At 43.9% G+C, this 22648-nt stretch overlaps 1 protein-coding gene across 3 annotated transcripts; it reads right to left on the bottom strand.

Moving 5' to 3' along the window:
* Positions 1-5872: 5872 nt before the first annotated feature.
* GHITM (growth hormone inducible transmembrane protein) lies at positions 5873-21749 on the bottom strand. 3 transcript variants are annotated; one of them, XM_025434575.3, is made up of 9 exons: positions 21602-21749; positions 20213-20377; positions 19139-19238; positions 17470-17581; positions 16932-17073; positions 13912-14020; positions 9431-9619; positions 8790-8961; positions 5873-7311 (listed from the first exon to the last, which is right to left on the bottom strand). In XM_025434575.3, the coding sequence occupies exons 2-9, from the start codon at positions 20339-20341 to the stop codon at positions 7227-7229; spliced, it is 1038 nt and encodes a 345-aa protein (XP_025290360.1). In that variant the 5' UTR covers positions 20342-20377; positions 21602-21749; the 3' UTR covers positions 5873-7226. The 3 variants fall into 3 exon arrangements, with proteins under 3 accessions (XP_025290360.1, XP_025290359.1, XP_025290361.1); XM_025434574.3 differs by having other exon boundaries at positions 21536-21693; XM_025434576.3 differs by lacking the exon at positions 21602-21749 and adding an exon at positions 21320-21435.
* Positions 21750-22648: the final 899 nt, after the last annotated feature.

The raw sequence follows: 22648 nt of genomic DNA, 5'->3' as shown, positions 1-22648 counted from the left end.
TGGTAGCATGTCTGTGCGTCCTTCTAACGACCTAATGGCCGTCTGGTCTCTGGCCTAGAAGGACGCCTGGGAAGACGTCGGCATCCGGTTCGGTGCCCGGGATCTTGCGGGTTCCTGGCAGCCAGGTCACACACTGCCTGCTGCCCGGGCCTGCCCCGGGGGCACCTCCCTGGCGCTCCTCTCTTGCCAGAGATCAGAGATGCTCTTTAAAGATTTTATGTATTCTTGAAAAAATTAACAGAAAGATTAACACTAGTTGATAGCGTGAGATAAAAATTTAAGCACTGATGTAGCATGAATAGAATTGTATAATGTTTATGAATTTATTTTTTCTATTTCCTTTTCCCCTTCTTCTGGCCCTTTGTAAATTTTAAAAAATTATTTATTCATGAGAGGCAGAGGGAGAAGCAGGCTCCCTGCAGGGAGCCCAATGCGGGACTCGATCCCAGGACCCCGGGGGTCACGGCCTGAGCCGAAGGTGGATGCTCAGCCGCTGAGCCCTCCAGGTGCCCCCCGAGATACAGTTTAAACCACATGCTCGGAGAGCTTGGTGAGCAAATCAGTGGTGGGGGATGCTCCTTGAAAGTCACCTTCTGTGCATTTACAGAAACCACATAGGAAACTGGTTGGGCCACTGGGCTTAAGGGCGAGTCATGGGTTGGTCATCTGGCCAGCCGCCACCTGGTTCCCTCCCAGCCGCGCTGCGAAGCCTGCCAGCTGTGCTGAGCCGCGGCACCGGGCGGCGGAGGCGTGGGAAGCCCCGGGGCCCACTGGGTGCCCAGGAGGGATCGGGCAGCCACCCGCCGGCAGGAGGCCGGGGACTGGTGGGCCTGCGTTGCCTTCGCCAGGCCCCGCTGTTCCCCTTAGCTTGCAGGGCACGGCTCTACAAACTGCCCCGTTTCCTGAAGACGGTCCTTGAGATGAGCGTCGCCCCCGAGGGCCACAGCAAGCACCATCGCCACCACTTTATTTCTCTGCGGGGTCCCTCGGGTGCTGCTCACCTGTCATAGTAGGTCCTTTGCGGCGGCCGGTTCATGGTTTGCTTTGGGCAAAGGATCACCCGGGGAGACGGGAGCCACTGGCCTGCGGGGTAGGGCAGCTTGCCTGTGGGTTAGGGCACCTTGCCGCTGGCCTGGGGCTCACGGGTGCAGAAGCCCACTGTCGGGGAGCGGAGGGAGCGGCCTGGGCCCACCGGCTCGGGAAGGGTCCCCAGGACCCCGCTGCTCAACTGTGGAGCCACAAACGACACCGTGTCGTCAGCGGCTTTCTTCTCGGCACATCTGCTCCTTGTCGGCTCCCACGGCTACGGGCCGGCGGGTGTTCCCGGGACCATGTTTCATTAAATGGGGAGAAGGGAGCCGGGTGTCGGGATTGCACCCCGCTTTTTAAGCGCTTAGGAGAACTTGCTGAATTTAACACAGGGTGTGAAGTACCAGTTCCACTCCAAACTCCTGTTCCCCGGAGACAATCACTGTTCACAAAATTTCACCTCCTTTTCTCTTTTTTCAACATTTCAAAGATAGCTATCGACTTCCTACTTTAAAAAAGGAAGAAACACCTTTGGCTCTTTGACATGTCACAAAGTCGGGAGAGGTGAAAATGAGAAGCATTTTTAACAGGAACACCTGTTAGTTTTCAGCGACTGCACTTTGGGTATAAAAATAAGAGGACCTGAGGCTCCGAATCGTTTCTGAAGACGCGTCTTGAACGCTGGTGAGCCTTCCGGGGGGACTCCGGGCGCCCATGTGACGTGCGGGGGGACTTATGAGGAAGGGAACAATTTTCGGGGTCCAGCTTCCGACGGCTGGAGTCCCCACCTGCATGGGTGGGCCCTTCGCCGTGTCCGCCTCCCTCTCGGCCTGGGTCGCGCTTTCCCCCAGAAGATGGCTTATGGGCCTGCAGCGCATCACAGGATGCACCTTCCTTTATTTGCTTAGTGGATTGTGATCCGTTTGCAACAGGAGCCCGGACGCTGGGCGCCCCCCGTCCCCCAGCAGGTGCTGAAGGGTGACCTTGCCACAAGGGAAGTGGGGGCTCCCTCGCCTCCTGGGGGGAAGCTGACGCCTGGCCCCCGGGCCGCTCCTCTCCTGGCCTTGCCTCCCCAAGCCTCTCCCCTTAGGGTCCCCTACGAGGTCCCCCGACCTTCCTCGTGGCCGCCGGCTCCCTGGGTCTTGCCCAGCCGTCCCTTCCACCCCTGCCCTGGGTCACCGGGGGGGGGGGGGGGGGTCCTGCTGGGCCCTCAGCTCCTCATGCTAGAAGCACCTGGGCGACGAGGCCTGTGGCCACCCGACGCCATCTGGTGGGAGCGACCTCTTGGCTGCTTCCCTGCCGTTTGCCCCCCGTGCTCACACCTGCCGGTCGCTTCAGCCTGGAGCTGGGGGGCTGGGGGGGCCCAGGGCCTGGTCTGCAGGTTCCGTCTCCTAGCTCCCTCACCCTCCAGCCACAGGATCCAGGGCTCTAACCGAGCGTTTTAGCCTGTGCTCGACTGCTCGTGTCCGCAGCCTGGCCTCTGGGAACGAGGAGCTGGAGCTGGAGGGGCCTCCTGACAGCGGGAAGGCCCTGCCCCCTGCACCGGAGCAGCCCGGGCTCCTGGGATCCAGGCCTGCCTGTGTGTGTCTGGGCCCCTCATGAATAAATAAAATCTTAAAAAAAAAACCAGTAAACGATCAGGCACCATTGCCAGGAGAGGGTGCACAGCTTTCCTCGCCTTTGTTCACAGCATCCTGTCTCCAAAACCTACCTCCCCCTCGTGTTCACGGGTGTATGACGCTTAAGGCGGACAATGGTTGTCTTTCGCTGCCACAATTCAGGGCAAGTTAAAAAAAAACCCAAAAACCCAGCACCCTGAAATGCAGGCCTCGGCGAGGAACAGCGGGTGCAGGAGGGTGCGGGCGGGGAGAGCTGGGAGCTGGGCGCCCCGCGGGGTGGCAGCAGGCTTCCCGGAGGACAACGTGCCCTCCGTGCTGTCCCCCCGGGAACTCCAGTCCTGAGGTTGCGGCCACCGCGCGTCCGGGCTCTGGGGACTTCGAGACCCTGCGGAGAGACGTGCCCGGGCTCTCAAGGGGAGAGACGTCTTGCTTTCTGGGTCTTTCCGCTACCTTCCTAAAACCTGAAAAGCTTGTTTTAGCATTCCCATGTTTCCTCTCTTTGTATGTACTTTCCTTTAAAAAAATGAAATTGCTTGGGGGCAAAGATACAGAACAGCCCGTTTTCCTCCCAAACACCCATTTTTCTGCTCCCCAGGATTCACGACGAAGACCTTGCCGTAGCTCCGGCTTCTCTGTACCTGGACTCTTGCACTTTGGATGCTGTCGCCTGTGGCACCCTGGAGGGTAAGGGAGGCGGCTGGGGGGCTGCCCAAGCGGCCTCCCCGGGGACACCTGCTGCTTCCCCCCAACTCCTAGGGCAACGCGTCCGGGAGCGTTTTTTGTAGTTCCCAGATCACCCTTCACGACTGCCTGGGGTCACAGCTCTGGTTCTCATATTTTAACTACGGGGTGCCTAAGAGACGGCTCCACAGACACCTGTTGACTGGATCTCTTTGGCGGGACTTGTGTCTGGGCCCCCCCGCCCCCCCCAAGGGCTCCTGGCTTCAGCATTCACTGCGGCGACGGCAGCAGGGTCAGGGCCTTGGCTCAGGGCCTTGGCTCGCCGTGGGATTCCCCTGGTGGCTGCGCTCCGTTCACCAGAAGCTACTTCACAGCTTTGGGGCCCCTTACTCGCCACCCACCGATCCTCCTGCTGGGAACCATTGTGCGCTGCCGGGAAGTCAGGTTCCGCCTGCGAGATGCACACAGCTGGGTGCGGCTAGGTTTGCACAGTCTTCTGGGAAGAGTCCCTGTGAATCATCAGTAAAAGTTGCTACAATTATGGAGAGTTAATCCCTCAGGTACCTGTTCTTACAAATCAACGAACTATTAGAAATGCAAAAACCAACCACTGGAAAATAACATTTTTAAAATGATAAAATGTCACTGATTTTTAAGATAATTCAGTTTTGCAAAAAAAAAAAAAAAAAGCACCTCGCTTTAGTTATCTGGATAAATGGTAATCATGAAATTAAACACATTAAAATGAAAGACCAGTGAAATTAAACACATTTCAGAGATGAAATGTGAAAAATACAGCATCTTGGAACGGAGGTAACATGACTAATAAGCAAATAAAATTAAGAAATCTAACACCTTTCCTATGAAATCGTGCCTCGAATCTCGTTTCACCAGGCTCTGCGCTGCTGTGTAAAACCAGGGCATCAGGCCACCTCGACGAAGTGCTCATGGATTGTTCGACACGCCCTCGCCGGTGAGCAGGAGTCCATGGTTTCCAGCCCCAGCTTGCTAGCCACGCTGGGCACATTCGGGGAGGACTCCAGCTTGGTGAGCACATGGACCTGAAAAAAATCCTTTGTAGCTCCAAGTGACCTCAGAAATGGAGAAAAGGAGTTTCTGGCACTATATATTAGCAGCAGGAGCTGGGGAAGTAAAAGTGATCATTTATTTTTCAGACACTAAGGTCAATCCTCTTTGATAAACACTAAAATTCTAATGCTCTGCATTTAGCAAATTCAACCTGTTTTAAGTTGTGCAGTGCTCTGGATTCTCAACAGGATCTCAGCCCTGTGGCATCCGCGAACGATCCAACATAACTGGCTGAGACATTCAATTGCACCACTTCCTTAGCCACGTGACCTTGTGCGAATACTGAACCTGTGGGCTTCAGCTCAGTCCTCAGCAGGACGGAGACTACAAGCACCTAGCTCCAGGGGACGTTACAACTCAAAGGACTCCAAGCACAACATGCAAATAATTGAATCCTTAGCAATGACCAGGGCCTCTGGACCCCCTGCCGTACTGGGAAGACACAAACCTCGAGGGTTGTCCAGTTTCAAGAACCTCAACACGGACACACGCCCTCCGTCCAGATGAACAACTTCAGGCAACACGGTGCCTGCTACACTCACGTTTCCTGAGTGCTCATGACACTATTCTAAACAAACCAAAAGGGACTTCATTTTTCATGTGATTATTTTTTAAGTACATTTTCTGTTATTCTGTAAAACTTCAGGTGATGTTTCAGAAAACCACAAGTAGGTATTTCTCTTTTTTGCCTGAAGTCTTATCAATGTGCCGGTCCTCACTCTTCCCTGTGAGTGATGTGAAAAAAAAAAAAAAACCTCGGTGAGCCTAGGGACCAGTGATTTTCTCGTTATCACTTTACATCTGGTTAAAATATTTTATTTTGTAAGCATTCACATTTTATATAACTTACTTTTTATACCAAAGTCTTCACTGTCTTTAGCAAAGTTAGAAAAACTGATGTAATAAAATACCCAGTCATTTAAAAAAAAAAAAAAATCTACCTGGTTTTTCTAAATAAGCTGTTGCCTGATACCCATTGTTGAAACCCTGTTTGGTGTGATACCATCCAAACACAGGGATACAAAATGTGACTGAAGACAAGAGGACCTTTACAATCACATTAACACTGCAGAAGAGACTAAAGTAGACAAGGGGATAAATGCAAGTTTGGCCCTTGGACTTTTCTTAGGACACCCCCCTCACCTCCAGCAACAGCCGCTTAAACTTAGTGCTAAATGTCCACACATTTCACCCCAATCCTATGAGGTAGGTTCTCTTACCATCTTCATTTTATAGATAAGAAAATGGGCACAGAGAGGTTAAGTAATTTGCCTGCCCAAGGACACACAGGCAATCAGTGGCAGAGGCAGGGCTCAAATAAAGGGCAGTCTGGCGACAAGCACCACGGCCATAATCACACGGTATTCTACACCCTAGGTGAGGAAGAAAATAAAGGAAACAAATCCTCTATTCATATAGTATACATGTGTTCAGCTGGAAAAATTACAGACCAATCACAGCAGGCTGGAACCTTTATTTCAGAAATGAGCATCCTATGTAACATGAGGTGGTTGGAATAGTGATTTCTGGATTACTGTAATAAATATTTGTCAAAAATACCAATCATTTCAATAATCATACACTTACTTCATTCATTAAGAACTTCCAAAAATAACTCCTCTGTATCAAAAAACTTAATGTCACAAGAGTCAAGTAATAGTCTGTGCAGGAGAAGGGTAAGTCTGCGGGGGGAACTCTCAATGAAGCACTTTGCCTATTACAGTTTTAACTGACATAATCATGAAGAAAGACTAGCTATGCCCCCCTTTTAAGTGTTTATTAGTCTGAGAGCAACACAAGAAACCAAGTCTTAGGGAGAAAAACTGTTTTCATAATCTTAAGTGTGAACCACTAACAGGCTTTACTGATAAAAGCTTCAAACCCTGTAGAGATGAGAAAGGTAAGCATGTATTAAACATTTCAATAAATATGCAAAACAAAATTCAATAATTAGGAACACTGTGTTTTTGTATTTGAGAATCCAACAGTTTTCATGCTTTGAATGTTTTATCCTGAGAAGAGTTTTAAGGATATTTTGTTCTATGTGGTTCAAAAGTAAAACTTAAACACATTTAACACTTATCAGGAATTCTCCATACGATTAACATTCTGGACTGTCCTAGCAATGTCTCACGATGAGAAGTCCAAAAAAAAAAAAAAAAAAAAATCACACCTGCATTGTACAGATAGCACTGAAAAGGAAAGGAACATCGGGAGAATGAATCACTTATATCTGTTTAATGCTCAATGCTTTTGATAAGTTCAAAAGACGAACATAAAAACATCAATGATTTGTTTGTTTCCAAATAGCCAGAACTCTCACACTGGCTCACCACCAATTACACAAGTGCTAAGTATTCAACGAAAGACTGCAGGTGACCCTTTGCTTCTCTCTGGTCCCTTTACCAAACCTCTACATCACTTGTGACATTACTTGTTAATATTTCTGCATTTCAAAAGATATGCAGCAAAACAAAGTTTGCTAATTTTCACTTAATCAAATAAATTTTAAAATAGAATAAATTTCTCACAACAAAAACCTTAGTTTTCACATTCATTGAAATATTTTAGAATTACTCAAACATGAGAACTAGAAATGTGTGTGCTTATTTGGAAGAGAACTAAATTTATTCTTCAGAAGAAAAAGCAGACCTGAAGCATCACATCTCCAGAACATCTGAAACATGTTGACGAGTCTTATCTTCTAAACTTCAATGAAAGCTGCTTGGACAACTATTTAATGAACACCTGTCCCTATTAAACAAGCAAGATATCTGATGTATTAATGAAGTCAGAAGCTGAGGCACTTCATTTCTTTCTGTTGCTTCCAGTCGCTAGAATACTGGCAACTCGCATAAATATATTTAATGTATCCATGTAGATTCTCAGCATCCTGGAAAAGAAAATTATGGCCTGTTATAGATAATGTGATTCTAATGAAAAAACTATTTCTTAATGTAGAAAAGAAAAAGCAACACTGATTATCTGTCAAAGGTATATGAGATGGAAATTAAAGAAACAAAAGATGCCAACTAAGGAAGGAAGCCCTAGACTAGAGAGTCAAAATTTCCTTCTGGCAGATTAATTTTTGAAATGTTAAAGGGCAATTTAAAAAATCATTATCCTATCCTTGCAAAAAAAACCCCTGGGTGGGGATCCCTGGGTGGCGCAGCGGTTTGGCGCCTGCCTTTGGCCCAGGGCGTGATCCTGGAGATCCAGGATCGAATCCCATGTCAGGCTCCCGGTGCATGGAGCCTGCTTCTCCCTCTGCCTGTGTCTCCGCCTCTCTCTCTCTCTCTCTCTCTCTCTGTGACTATCATAAATTAAAAAAAAAAAAAAAATTAAAAAAAAAAAAAAAAAAACCCTGGGTGATAGACAATGAAATAATAGAGAGAAACCAAAGAAACACCTTCATAAAAATGTGTCAGACATAAGTCTGGCATTTTAAAATATGATGTATCTCCTCAAAGCAACCCCCCCCAACTGCCAACCAAAGAAAACTGTTACAAATCTGTGTTAGAGCAGCTTTTTTAAAAAAAATTACACTGCATTTCAGTTTCAAGGGAAAAAAAAATTACTTAAAAAAAAATGTGATAGACACCACGAAACTCAAGAAAGTTGCTTAAATAAAACAACCTACTTTGGTGTAGAGTCCAAGAAAAGGGAAAAGCATGGTTATAGAACAGCTGCACCATAAAGCTAATCAACAAAAACAGGTAAATACTGACTTAACTGAACACCTAAATATTACACTTAGTTGTTACAACCCAGTCAAATGTTCCGTGGATACGTAGCTTACTGAAGAGATGAAACAGCAAGCAACTGAAATAAAATAGAACTCCACCCACTCATTCTTGTGAGTGGACATCCTAACCCTTGTACCTATAAAAGTGACCTTATTTGGAAATAAGGCAAATGTAATCAAGATGGGAGTTAAGATGAGGTTAACACTGGAGCAGGGTGGGTCTTCATCCAACCTAACTGGAGACAGACATACAGGAAGACTGCCGTGAAGACGGACGTAGAGATTGGAGTAATGTGTCTACGAGCCAAGGAATGTCAAGGACTGCTGGCCAAAGGAGAAGCCAGGAGAGAGGCATGGAACACACTCTGTCTTAGAACCCTCAGAAAGTATCGACCCTGAGAACACCTTTTTTATTTATTTATTTATTTATTTTTATTTTTTTCTGAGGACACCCTGATGTCAGACTTCTGGCCTACAGAACTACAGAGAATATACATTCTCATTGTTTTAACCAGTTTGTAGTCTGTTACAGTAGCCCTCGGAAACTAACACAGCCATAAAATAAAATAGACCATAATAACACAAATGTTCTATGTAACAAAGGGAAGACATTAAAGACTACTTACGAATTGATGGGATCGTATTTTTGAACTCCATACGCTGGTATTACTTCTGCACGCTTGATTACTTTCTGCGTATCATAGAGAAGAAACATGCTGAAGAGAACTAATCCACCATAAACTGCCACTGAGTACAAAGTGGCACCAGCCACAGTGGTAGGTGGGAGAAACATCGACCCTGGAAGGGGAAAAAAAAAAAAAAATCAAACAAATGGACTCTTTTATAATTGGATTTATGATTAACTTTACTTAAAAAAAAAAAAACAAAAAACCAAAACAAAAAAAAAAAACCCAAAAACCTTTTGGTGTATTGCACAAATAACAAATAGGACTATATGCACTGTGTAATTTTGTTCCAGACCCATTATACTCATTCCTATAGTGGGTCACTTGCCCACATTACAGAAAGGCTCTTGCATCAAGAGCAATCTTGATGTTTCCCAAATCGGCTTTACCACTTTAGATGTATTTTGGTAAAACCAAAAATAATAGTTTACCATGATGCCAAGTAAGAAAATACACTCTAATTACTGTTTCCTTTTTAAACTTTTGTAAATGACTCTTAATAAATTCCCTCCATCAGGATAACTGAGTACATCAATGATTGTAGGATACTAAGAACCAAGTATCCGAGCACAGCGGCTTACCTAGTGAGGATACAAAGACGAGGCCCAGACCCACTCCCAGGGGTGCTCCCATGTTCAGAAATTTCTCACTGGGTGCGCACATGGCCACAGTGGAGAGGCCTCCCACAATGCCTGCGGTGTACCACGCAGCTCTGATGAGAAGAGGCCCCCCTAATATTGTCAGTGGAGCCACCACTGCACCCATCACACCTGGAGAAAGAGCAAGTAATTAAGTATGTACTAAATAACAACCAAAAATGAAAATGCCACTTCTAGCAATATGCCATCGGAACATCATATACCTCGTTGTTATACAAGAGGAAAGTCTCTCCCTTATTTCATACTCTACTCCCCAACCCTCCCAATTCCACAACCCAAACCTGTGGCTATCCAAATTCAAAATCACAAGAATAACAAACATATTCTTAAATTGTCTCGACTCAAAGAATAAACACTAATTTAGACATTAACAAATTCTACGTAGTTCTTTATCTGGATGTGAGCATCTGGTATTCTTTGCAATAATGATCACATATATAAGGATTGAGATATAAAAAGGGTTGAAATGGGTAACTGATAGGTTAAACCTGCCGATGCCCAAAGGGAATAAGGTTAAGAGAGAGAATGTGTACATGGTGCTAATTCTAAAATGTAGGAACTTCAAGGACACTTTTGTCTATTTCTTTGTGTAATAGGGAATGCCATCTCAGCTTGCAAACGGTAATTTTAGTTGTCAGATATTTATAAACAAGTTCAGAAAAATTATACTGAAAGGCATCAATAATTTAATCAGCAAAGCAAACAGAATTCCTTAATTAAACAAAAAATCTTAGACAAGGCAGTATTTCAGAGGTGAGTAGAACAAGTTATCTTCTTTAAGGGTCTATGTTGAACTCCTGCAACAGGCATAGCTGTTGCCATACTGTAATTTCAACAGTGTGTCCCTTTTGTGAGAGTAACATTTCTGGATCAAGTAGTAAGATATATCTCATGATAGTGAGTAATAAAAAATGTCCTTTGCTGTAAGAAAGATACTACATAAAAATTCCTCTAGGACATTTCTACCAAGATTCCCATCAGTTTTGCAACTAACAGCAACATTTCTAGAAAACAAAACAAAACAAAACAAAAAAAACCCCAAAAAACCAAAAACCATTCTTTGGGGGCAGAATCCAAGAAAAACCTTTATTCTCCACCAGGCTTCCCACTTTACTTGCCCCAGGTAATTCCCTGTCTTGAAATTTGGATTAAGCCAAAGGCAGAGGATGAAAGTGTCCTTCTTCCTCCATTCCCTGTACTAATGTGCCGGCTCATTGCTTCAGTTTCTCTTGACCCTATTAGCCACCAATGGCCAGGGACAGGAGGGAGAGTTGGTCCCATGGAGCAAGGATGAGGCCTTGCCTCCTTCATGGCCCTTTCATAGCATCCAGGGCCTAGCCTGGTGGTCCTGTTTTCCATGGCCTGCCCCTCAAGTGATCCTCTTCTACCCTGTCGAAGACAGTTTCTCAGGTGGCCTTGACGGCCATGGTACAGTCCTCTGGTTTTTCCACTCTTCATGGCTAGGTTCACTGGAGGTCTTCTCTGGAGCTTTCATCACTGGGAGTCTGGTCCTTGGCTGGCTTAGTCACCCCGCTCTGCTAAGGTGTCATTCCAGATGCCACTGTACTGAGAGGTTCACCTTCTGTGGCCGAGCTCTCTGGCAGTCAGGCTGTGTGTGTTCTGAGAGACTTGTCCTCCCTCCTCACAGAGTGTGGGCACCTGAGTCCTGGCCTTCTCATAACAGTTGCACCTAAGTTTGAGGCCTTTGAGGGTCTGGTCTGGTCCTCCAGGACTTTGTCATCAGCTATGGGCAGGTCCCCCCAAAAGTCTGTTCCCCACCATCTGGCTCTTTGGTGAGCCTGTTTTCTAAGGCCTAGTTTTCTGATGGTGTGTGCAGCTGTGGTCTAGCCTTCCCAAAGCTTTAAGACACAATTAGAATAGTTTTCCAATGATCATTTTAATAATTCCTGCACAGTATCACTTAGTCCTGATTAAGACCACAGCTAGGTCTACATAGTGCTTATACATTTGGATGAAAAAAGAAAATGGAATGCACTGGGATATTAATACTGGTCAAAAGCCATCTCTGATCATCCAAACCCCCTTCAGGTATCATCTCAATCATGCCAGTGAAAGCAAGAGTAAACAGAGGGCTGGACTTGAAGAAATAAAGGTGTCGGTTTTGACCTGGTACCTGCTGGTGTGACCTCACATAGCCTCCACTTCCCTATCCATGAAATGGAGATGCTAATGCCAGCCTACAAAGCTGCTTAAGAGATGTATGAAATATAGAGCAAAAACTGGCATTCATGCTGTGCAGGGAAGGGTTACTGTAGCAGGCCTAAGATCATCTTTACAAAGACTTGCTTGCAGGGCTGGTCCTTGGCTATTTAAGAACTTGGCACATGAAGCATTCTGTAAGTGGGAGGGTTAAACAACTTGTGCAAACAATGTTATGCTGAAAACGTGCTTTCCTTCTGGAAATTCGTATTTTGGTAGTTGCTAGGAGGATGCTTACAAGATCAGCCAGAAAATTCCTGGGCACCAAGTCTCTAATAGGCTTCCCATCTCACTTCACTTTTCACTTCCCCAAGTCCCCTCAAAGAAAGGAGGGAGCGCTGAAAGCCTCTGGATGAATTTCTCCAGACTCTGCCTCTATTTTTCCCCCTTGCAGATGCTATCATGTGTCCTTTTATCATAATAAATTCTTAGCTCTGAGTAACAAACATCTGCTGAGTCCTAGGATTCCTTCCTAAGAAACACTAAATGAATGAATGGGGGGTATGTGTCTTGCAAGCCCCCTTCAACACACAAAATACTTTGACTCAAGTAAGCAACCCAGAAAGAAAGCCCTATTCTAACTTCAAACTATATAGCTATTTTAATTTAATTCAGTAAGTCATTAAGTATCTACTACTTATCAGAGATAAAAAAGCACAATCTGTTTTCTCACCAAACTCAGTGTCTAAAATGGGAAAGAGGAACAGAACTCCATCCACTGGGCAAGATACTGATGCTAAACAGATGGTGAGCTGAATAATTCTTATTTACACAAGTTCACATATCTCTAATAATTAAAAAAAATTTTTTTTAAATAATTTTTTTAATTAAAAGTAGGTTATTGGTACTAGAAGATAAAGGACCACTTCCCTCCATCACAGGGTTTTATTCTGTAAAGCTCCATGGAAAATAGCTATGGTTAACCTCAAGTGTAAGGAAAGAGACTTGAAAGCCGAGGTTGTGAAGTCATGCCTTCGCTTACTGACCGAACAAAGCACATGAAGAAAATAAATGACACAGTTCACACCAGAAATTTGGATGCCAAATACCTAATTTCCATTTGTTAATGTTAATAACACTTCAGAGTCTGTACCCCTGAAATTTTCAGGGAAATGCTTATTTGTCTTGTTTAAGTGAATAGGCTATTAAAAAGCAGACACAGATAAAGACAAAGAACAAACAAATGGTTGCCAGGGGGAGGTGGCAGGGTGTGCAAAGTGGGTGAAGAGGGGTGGGACATACAGGCTTCCAGTCAGAATGAAGTCACAGGCGTAAAAGGCACAGCACGGGGGACCTGGCCAGTGATACTGCAGTAGCGCTGCATGGTGAGACGGCAGCCACTACAGCTGCGGGGAGTGGAGCACAACGTACAGAGAAGCTCAATCACACTGTTGTACACTGGCAAGCACTGCAACACTGCGTGTCAACTATACTCAAATTAAAAAAATCAGAAAAAATAAAATTTGTTTTGTGGTAGAGATCACGTATCTAAGAAGTACTTTTGTTTCTGGGTCTAGCTGGCTCTTAATTCAACCCACAGACAAGCTATCCTGGGATACCTGAGATGGAAAACACTTTGTCTAAAATATTTGTGTCTCCACAACTAAGGGAGGGATCACAACATACACCTATAAAAGGATATTAGAACTGTCCCAAAGGACAGCCTTTGCCCTGTCCACGGTGTATTTGTGCTAAACCTACCTAAATAATGACCCAGCTAACGGTATCAGACACAGATACACATTTCCAAAAACCTTTTTTACTGTGTTCTCTCTTCCAAAACCTCACTGCAAGATCCTCTACACTCCTATTCTTTCATGTGTTGTCTTACCTCTTCTTCTCCACCCTCATTTTTACATTTTTCTAAAGATACACAAGAACAAGTATGAAGTAATGTGTATCACGTTTGAAACCCTCCCAGGAGTAGACAAAATACGTAACGGAAATCTCTGCATATACTGGAGTGTCACAGGAGGCCAAATGTAATATTGGGGGTGTCCATGATCTTAGTATCAGAACCATTAACTTTTCAGAGTAGAGGTCTGGCAATAAGCAACCACTAATAGTATAAAAAACTGTTTTTTTCTAAACACGAAGCTTTATTACATTATGCACAATTGTGAAGTCACCAAAAAAAGATAGTAATGAAGGTTGTTAAATGAGAATTTAAAATGAGAACATACCAGAATGTAGTAACCAAGCAAGATGCTTTGGGCCTGGGCTCTGGTCATATGATATTGATTGTACCAGTATTCCAGCTCCAATCATGGCTGCAAAGGTTGCACCAATTGTCTGGAAGACACATATTACTGAGAAGAATCAATCCTATACAACAACAAAGTAGAAACCCAAACGTTCCCAGTTCGGCTGGTCTCTCCCAAAAACCTTGTTTAAAAAGATTAAGGATGAGCGCCCCCTACCGGCACACAGTTTTGCAGACCCCCTTCAAATGAGTTCCTTTGAGCTTTGACTGTTAACGACCATCTTTTAATTTTATTCTTGCTACAGAGATTGATTTATAAAGATTTTATTTATTTATTCATGAGACACACACACACACACACAGAGACACAGGCAGGAGAAACAGGCTCCCTGCAGGGAGCCTGATGTGGGGTTCAATCCCGGGTCTCCAGAATCATACTCTGGGCCGAAGGCAGGGGCTTAACCGCTGAGCCACCCAGGCGTCCCTACACAGAGATTTAAAAAAAACCTCTTTAAGAATCCCACAATAGGGGCGCTTGTGTAGCTCAGTTGATTAAGTGTCCAATTCTTGGTCTTGGCTCAGGTCATGATCTCAGGGTTGTGAAATTGAGCCTTGCATGGAGTCGCTTGGGATTCTCTCTCCCCCTCTGCCTCTGTTCCCTCACCCATGCTCATTCACACACTTTCCATTGCTCTTGCTCTCTCTCTCTCTCTCAAATAAATAAATCTTGGGAGTGCCTGGGTGGCTCAGTCAGTTAAGCGCCTGGCTTTGGCTCAGATCATGATATTAGGTCCGGGGATTAAGTCCCATGTCGGCTCCCCCGCTCACTGGGGAGGTTTTTGCTTGTCCCTCTGCACCTCCCTGCTCATTCTCTCAAGTAAATACAATTTTTAAATAAATAAATCTTAAAAAAAAAAAAGCCTTCACTCATATTAATATAAATAAGTACACTAGAGTCTATCATCTTCGAGTGGAGAAATAATTACTAAAAACCATTTCATACAATTCTTCATACAAATGCAAGGCATTTTCAGGGTATTTATTACAATTGTTACTTTTTTCTTTTAAGATCCTTCATGTTCATGACCCAGCTGTATTTTTTGCCTTTCCATACTCTACACAGTCCAGCTACACTGAAATGGTGGGGATGCAAACATGCCTCCATTTCATGTCTCTTTAATTCTGTTCATTTTGCCTAAGAATACTTTTTTTTTTTTTTTTTAATTTTAGATTTTATTTATTTATTCATGAGAGACAGAGAGAAGCAGAGACATAGCAGACATAGGCTCCATGCGAGGAGCCCGATGCGGGACTCGATCCCAGGAGCCTGGGATCATGCCTTGAGCCGAAGGCAGTCGCTCAACCGCTGAGCCACCCAGGTGCCCCAGAATACCTCTTTTCTATTGGGTTGACTTATTTAAAGATTACATCCTCACCCGAAAGTTATTCTGGGAGGGACACCAACTGCCACAGCAGGGTCAGAAGCCTCTCCTGTGTTCCAAAATCACTTGGTACCAACTCTGATATTATTTATGTGATGTCTGTCCTCCCCAAAAAGTTTCATCTTCATCTCTGGAGCACTTGCCTGACTTTCCAAACAATTTTATTTAAGTAGCCCTAACAGCAGGTAAGAGTGAACTTACACCCAGAGGAAGTCGAGAATATGATCTAAGCACAAAACTTGTTTGAAATCTTATTTCAGGAGCTAAACTCTTTTGTATATTTTAATTTTTCTCATAGCCATGGTGCTTTGTTAAAAAGTATTGTTTTATATTATCTAATTAGAGCTTCTGCTCCTGGTGAGAATGAACCATGCGTATTCTGTGTCCTCATGAACTTCTAGGCTAGGAGACTTATAACATCCATATAAGAGGCGATCTCCTAAGAATACTGAAGTGTCCAAATGGCCATGCTACCCTAAATGGTTCTCTTTTGGAAAGTACAGTGGAAATATGGCTTTGGATAGAAGTTAGATCTGGTTACTGATGGGAAATCTGTATGATAAACTTTCCCATCCTCCTTCCCTCCCAGTCTCACACTCATAGTTCACGTTCCTACAATCCCTCATTTCAGAGCTGGCAAAGCCACAGCTGCTATACTTGCTGCTCGTCTCTTCCACTAGAGCACTTAGAACTCAAATACAAATCATATTTTTGCAGTTTCAGTATCTGCAATGGCCTCGGACAGGTCAGCCACTCTCCTCTGTGTGGCAGTCAAACATTCCCTTTCTAACTGTGTCTTCTTCACTCTAGACTTCATACTCTAAACTCCACTCTTGACACTACTGTGAAGCCAGTTTTAATGACTACCTCTTCTCCTCTGCTCAAGCTGTTCTGCAAACCTAGACTACCTTTGTCCTCTCCTATAATAAAAAATGCTGGCCTTCAACAGTTCTGATGAAACAAATGCCTCTTTCGTGGAACTTGCCTATTTATTAGTTCAAGACAAAAAGTCTTTCAACTCATTTTACACTTTCTACTTCTTATTGCACAACCTTTACCACTTACTCAAGTTCATTTCTTCAACCAGATAGTAGAAAAATAGCTACCATTTTTGAAATATTTTTTTCTATCTAGCAAAATAACAAATGCTTAAAAAAAAAAACTCATGGAATGTAAAGCTTTACAAAGGATCAAGAAAGTTGTGTTAGCAACAAGTATTTTCCACTGAGTCCTAAGATGGCTTTGCATTTGCCATTGTACCCCATCCCTTTTAACTAAATTGCTACAAAATACGAGCTGTTTGATCTCTGTTGCTAGGTAAGTAGGATATTCCTCTAAGTTTGGTTTTCAACCCCTTTGCCACTATTTAAATACTCAACGAAGAATAATTCCTGATTTACTTCAGAATGTAATTCCTACTGTCTCAGTTGCACTGTTAATTCATAGATTTGAACTTGTTCAATTTAGTAAGGGATTCCTTTCATTTAATACTCCTCTCCCAATATTTTTGTTTAATCTTCTGATAGTGGAAAAGGAAAACAAAGACAAGCTGACTTACCACCCAAGAGCCTCTCATCATAAAGTTCAGGAGAACAGGAGTTCTGCTCACTGCCAGGGCGGACAAAGCTGTTAAACCAATACTTCCTGCTAAGTACATGTAGGTAGAATGAATTCTATCCTTCACATACTGAGGCCAAATTCTGTAAGAAACATGACAAGGTTTATTTATAGAAGTATGGATATAAATTTTGGTTAAATCATTCATAGCCGGGAAACTTTGGGAAATAGCAGTTTATTGCTCCCATCTTATTCCCCTCATTTATTATGGAAATGATGTACATACACATTGGAGTTATCATAAAATGACATAAACCTAAGCACTTGGCACATATACAAAGCAAAATGTTTTCTCCTTGCTTAAACACATATAACCTTAGAAGATTTAAGTTTGAACAGATGCTAAGAAGTTTTATTTTATTCAGGTATATTTCTGGTTAGATGATTAGATGTAAGTTATTCCAAAAGTGACAAAAGAGAAGGATGAAAACAAAATTGGAATCTTGAAGATTGGAAACGTCTGGGAATGATTTACTTACACAGCCTTTTCAATAGCTCCAATCTCGTTGGACATTCCCAAGCCATAGTAGCACAGTGCTCCAAGACCAACAGCTGCTCCTCCAGCAATAAACCATCTTCCCATCTGGTCAACTGCAGAACAAAGGGAGTGCACTTTAATACCGTCAAGTCTTGACTAAATTAAAATGCTAAAATAAATAAATAAATAAACAAACAAACAAATAAATAAATAAATAAAATGCTGATGGCAAGTCCTTTCTAATACTTTTTAAGGGGAAAATCAAACGATATACCACATTCCTTTGTAACAACCATAATTAGAATATATGGGAATATAAATGGCTTCAAAATTAGGGGACCTGTAAAAAAGGACACGGCTAAAACATAGGTGTAATAGTACAAAAAGGATCAGACTTGATTAGCCTCTAATTTCTCTCCAAAGAAATTTAAGGAGGCGATGTATCTGTTGATGTGGGGACACTTCTGTAATACATATTATTTTATTCATAAGAATCTGGGTATGGGGGCACCTGGCTGGCTCAGCTGGTTAAGCATCTGCCTTTGGCTCAGGTCATGATCTCAGGGTCCTGGGACTGAACCCTGCATTGGGCTCCCTGCTCTGTGGGGAGCCCACTTCTCCCTCTGCCTGCCACTTCCCCTGCTTGTGCTCGCTCTCTCTCTCAAGCTGCCAAATAAATAAATAAAACCATAAAAAAAGAAAAAGGAACCTGAGTTATGTTCTCATTATATTTTTAGAAAATAAAGATGAAAAAAAATGTTAATAGTCATACCGGTGTCTAAATTGCGATTAACAAAGATGATGTTTGTCACAAAAGAAAAAGGAACCAAAAATGTAATGTGCTTATACAGCAGAATCAAGGAGAGTGTGCTCTAATGTAAGAGAAAGAGAAAGAGAAAGAGAAAGAGAAAGAGAAAGAGAAAGAAGAAAAAAAAAAAAAAAGAGAGAAAGAGAAAGAATTTAACAACTCTTAGTTGTATAGATCTTCTTTGAGTTTTAATTTGGGCAGTACGAATATTACTATGCCTTAGCTATATGATTCACATTATTTTTTAGGGTAAACTTACTAATCAGAAATGCCTGGAGGGATACAGATTACAGCTCTTTCTATTATAATACATTGGCGTTTTGTAAGGCCGTTGACCAGGAATAGCATTCGAGGACTAGATTTGGGTAGACTAGCAATCTAGTAAAATTTGCAAAACTGAAATTCAAACTGACTTCATTAAAGTATTGTTTCAAGGGAGGCCATATATAAACAACCAGTTAAGAGGACTCTTCTTGAATAGCTAGGCTTTCATTAATATCTGTTTTAGTGATTTTCTCTTGACCTAAAACACACATAATTATTATATGCTTAAATGAAGATTCTATGCAACTTCAAATGGACTTCCTTAAGGATTTTGTCTTTTATATCATGGCATATTAACTATTAGTCCTTTTTTTTTTTTTTAAAGGTAAAAGTAAGATTTTCTCTGGAAGAAATATGATTGGGAACCAATGAACCCAGTATAAATCTTTTCTAGGTCATAAGATCCCAAAGAATGATCGTTTTTCTTCCCAGAAAATGCTCACATATGTAAGTTTGCACAAATTTTTAGAAGGCCGTTCATGGACTTCTTAAAACATATTCACATACTCCAGTTCAAAAACTAAAGACTGATGCCTACTTTTAAATATTTTTTCCATTGATGGTTCCATTGCTCTCTCCTTAAGTTCTTGGCCAATTTTCCCACGCCGGATCCCAACTCTTGTCTTGGTGGCATAGTCCTGAAATACACAAAAACAAAGACACGTAATACACACAGCACAACAGAATGTTATTAATAAAATAAAATCTCATTACACTAAAATCACATTACACATAAAATAAAATAAATAATAAATAAATAAACAAATAAAATCACATTACACATTCACTGTAGATTTGATAGTCGACCTAAGAAACTAAATGTAGACCCTACCTGGGGTCGATCTTTGAAGTGGATTCACTGAAGTTTGCAGTTTACAACTTAACATTTCAGAATAATTACTTCATAAACTACAGATTTCTCTCTCTAGAATTATAGTTTAAACACTAACTTTTAAAAAATATGTATTCAATATTAGCTACTTTTCTTCCCCCATCTGGAAAGGGGCTCAAGAAAGTTACCTTTCCTTAACAGAAAAGTCAAAGGAGGGATGACTACTACCTCTATTTTAGCTCTTTTTCAACAGAACAGTTCATTTAAGAGGAAAACAGCTTGTCTACCTCACATATCAAAACTTATACTTCTAATCTGAATGTTGGAGGAGTAATCGATTATAAAAGAAAATGCGTGTTTCTCTAACCTGATGGATTTAACCACTCTCTAACCAAGAGCTGCAATGGCATTTTTGGTAACTTATTAATAAGCTACTGACTAAATGTTAACATTCCTGGCTTCTTAAGCTTTTGACTATAGGCTCACAGTCTCTGTCGCACCATCTAGCTCTCAGTCTCAGACAAATCACTGTAAACTCTGAATGAAAACTCCAAAAGCTGTAAGTAAAGAGAAAGTTACAGGAGCTCTTTCTTTCATATGCAACGAGGAAGAACAGACTGACACAGAACTAATGAGAAAGAGCTGATCTGGGACATCAGGACTGTTTCAGTAAATCACTAATGGTAAACAGGGAGCTTTGTACGCTCAAAAACAGAAAAAAAAATAAAAAAATAAAAAAATAAAAAGGTTCCCGTGAACAAGATACCAGATGATCCTTACCCGGCTGGGTGTGAAGAGCCACTGATTTTTCGTGATGGACTTCTTCACAACAGGGGAGGTCTTGGTGAAAGCTGGTTGGAAAACCCTGGAAGGTAGTGTCCGGAGACACACAAGTCTTGCGGCCAGCATGGTGGTGCAGCAGGTCTACCAAGCAGATCTGAAATGCTAGTTTGAGAGGCAGACAAGACATAACCCATTAACCGGTGGAGGAAGTAAACACAGAAAGATACAGAGACACGGAAGCGCAAAACGGAAATAGTGAGTTTTTTAAACGTTAATGATGAGTCGCCTGCTTATTCCTTATTAGCTTCCAGAAACCCACCTACAGAACCCGATGTGGGATGATCACCAGAACAGAGTCAAATCCCAGCGTCAAAAACAGTAGGGCGTAGGCCGCCCACGGAATCCTCTAATACAAAGTAGAGGTTGATGTCTTAAGACCATTACCGGGTGTGTGATGGCTTTGTGTGGTTTGAAGATTCATACCAGCATCCAAAGGGAAAATTTATGTATTTATTATCATTCTTAAAGATTTTACTTATTCATGAGACACACAGAGAGACAGAGAGAGGCAGAGACCCGGGCAGAGGGAGAAGCAGGCTCCATGCAGGGAGCCCGACGCGGGACTCGATCCCCCCAGGATGATGACCTGGGCTGGAGGCGGACGCTCCACCACTGAGCCCCCCGGATGCCCTCGTGCGGAAATTTAAAACAAGTTTAAATTTAAATTAAATCACATTTAAACAAGTTACGCTCCGCATTGCTTTTGAGCGTCATCCAAGGAGGAGATGAACGACTCTCCAAGGCCATGCTGAACAATACACATTACGAATTTCCGCTGAACGTGCCAGATAGTACTTTCCATTGAAGAAACGCCGAGAAGGGCAGCCGGGGGGTGGGGTGGGGTGGGGGCGGCTCCGCGGTGGAGCTTCTGCCTGCAGCCCAGGCTGTGACCTCGGGGTCCCAGGTTCGAGTCCCGCGTCGGGCTCCCTGCGGGGAGGCTGCTGCTCCCTCCGCCGGGGTCTCTGCCTCTGTCTCGTGAATAAATAAAATCTTAAAAAAAATACGACTAAAGTACGCAAGGTAGTGAAACCCCCCGGAAGGCACCTTACACCGCAGATGCTGCGGCCTTAACGGAGGGGCCCGTGACCCCGCACCCCCGAGGCTGGATCACGCATGCGCACTGTCCCCGCTTCCGCAGGCACCGGCCGCCGCTCGGGGCCGGGGGTGGGGGTAACTCGCAGCAAGCCGCGGGGCCCCGGGGTCAACGCCCCCGCCCGCAGCTCTCCCCGGGGCGCCCAGCGGCTCCGCGAGCAGCCGCACCTCGGGTCCCGGTCACCTCGACCGCGCAGTCACCCTCCCGGGCCGCCGACACGCAGACGCTCCCACCTCCGCGGCGCTCGGCCGGCTCCCCGCTGTCTGCGCGCGCAGCCTCCCCGACGCACTGCGTGACGCAACATCCGGAGACGCTCCCAAACACTAGGCTCGCCCAATCACCAGCGCAGCTCAGGCGGAAGGGCGGGCACAGCAGAGAGGAGGGGTTCCGGGCTGGAGGGGCGGGGCCGGTAGCGGATTGTCGGGGGCGTCATAGAGAGCGTCCATTATGGGGGTGGGCGGTGAAGGCGTTGCAGCCATGTTGGTTATGGGTAGCGGAGCTAGTCTTCGTTTTTGTCTCCACAGTTTCATTAGCGGCGGTTAGGAAGAAAAAAATAACGTAAAAATTGAAAAAGAATGTTAACGCTGTGACAACCAAAAATTATTCTGTCGCCCCGTTCTTTGCCTCATGTCGCTTGTTTCTTCCTTCTCAGGAATGTATTGCGAGACGAATAGTGTGCCAAAGTGGTCTTTTTAGAGGGGAGCCAAAGGGGTCTTAGGCCTGACACCTAAGGTTGGCTGATGAAATATAGGACAATGCAAGGTCAGCGGCCAGATTTTAGCAGGTGCAACCTCCCTCTCCCCCAGGTTGCTCTGTGACCTCCCCAAGGCCCATTTTCAGGCTTCAGTGTAGACATGTGTAACAGGCATGATACGACAGCCTCTGCCTCTTGCCCTGGGATGGTTAAGGTCTGTCTTCAATACTCAGAATTTGTCAACTGAGAAGCCATTTCTTGGCTACACGATGGAGGTTTTGTTTCTTTCTTTCACCCTCTTTCATCCATTACACAAATATTTGCTGAGTCTCCCTTTGTACCAAGCACTGACCTAGGGATGTATGCAGATGGATAAAACACAACCAGTTCTGTTTGGGCAAAACAAAGTCCTTGCCCTGATGGTGTTTACTTTCTGGCAGAAACAACAAATACACAAAATGTTTGGTGGTGATAAGTACCATGGAGAAAACTAAAGCTGCATAAAGCCTTGGAGGGATGCTATTTTAGATAAGATGATTAACAACATGTAAAATTCATGAGCCTTATCTGCTCAGCTATTGTTAAT

The sequence above is a fragment of the Canis lupus genome, chromosome 4 (assembly GCF_003254725.2).
Source record: "Canis lupus dingo isolate Sandy chromosome 4, ASM325472v2, whole genome shotgun sequence".
Lineage (NCBI taxonomy): Eukaryota > Metazoa > Chordata > Mammalia > Carnivora > Canidae > Canis > Canis lupus.
Note: the sequence above shows the minus strand (reverse complement) of the source record. Positions and strands in the feature narration are given on the sequence as shown.

Bases quoted from the DNA above. Each gene is read 5' to 3' on its own strand.
- GHITM (XM_025434575.3), bottom strand. From the start codon at position 20,341: ATGCTGGCCGCAAGACTTGTGTGTCTCCGGACACTACCTTCCAGGGTT. The intron at 19,239-20,212 runs GTAAGGATCATC...TGTGTATTTCAG, and splicing joins GGCTCTTCACACCCAGCCGG to GACTATGCCACCAAGACAAG. The intron at 9,620-13,911 runs GTATGTTCTCAT...CTCTTTCTCCAG, and splicing joins TGCTTGGTTACTACATTCTG to GTGTGATGGGTGCAGTGGTG.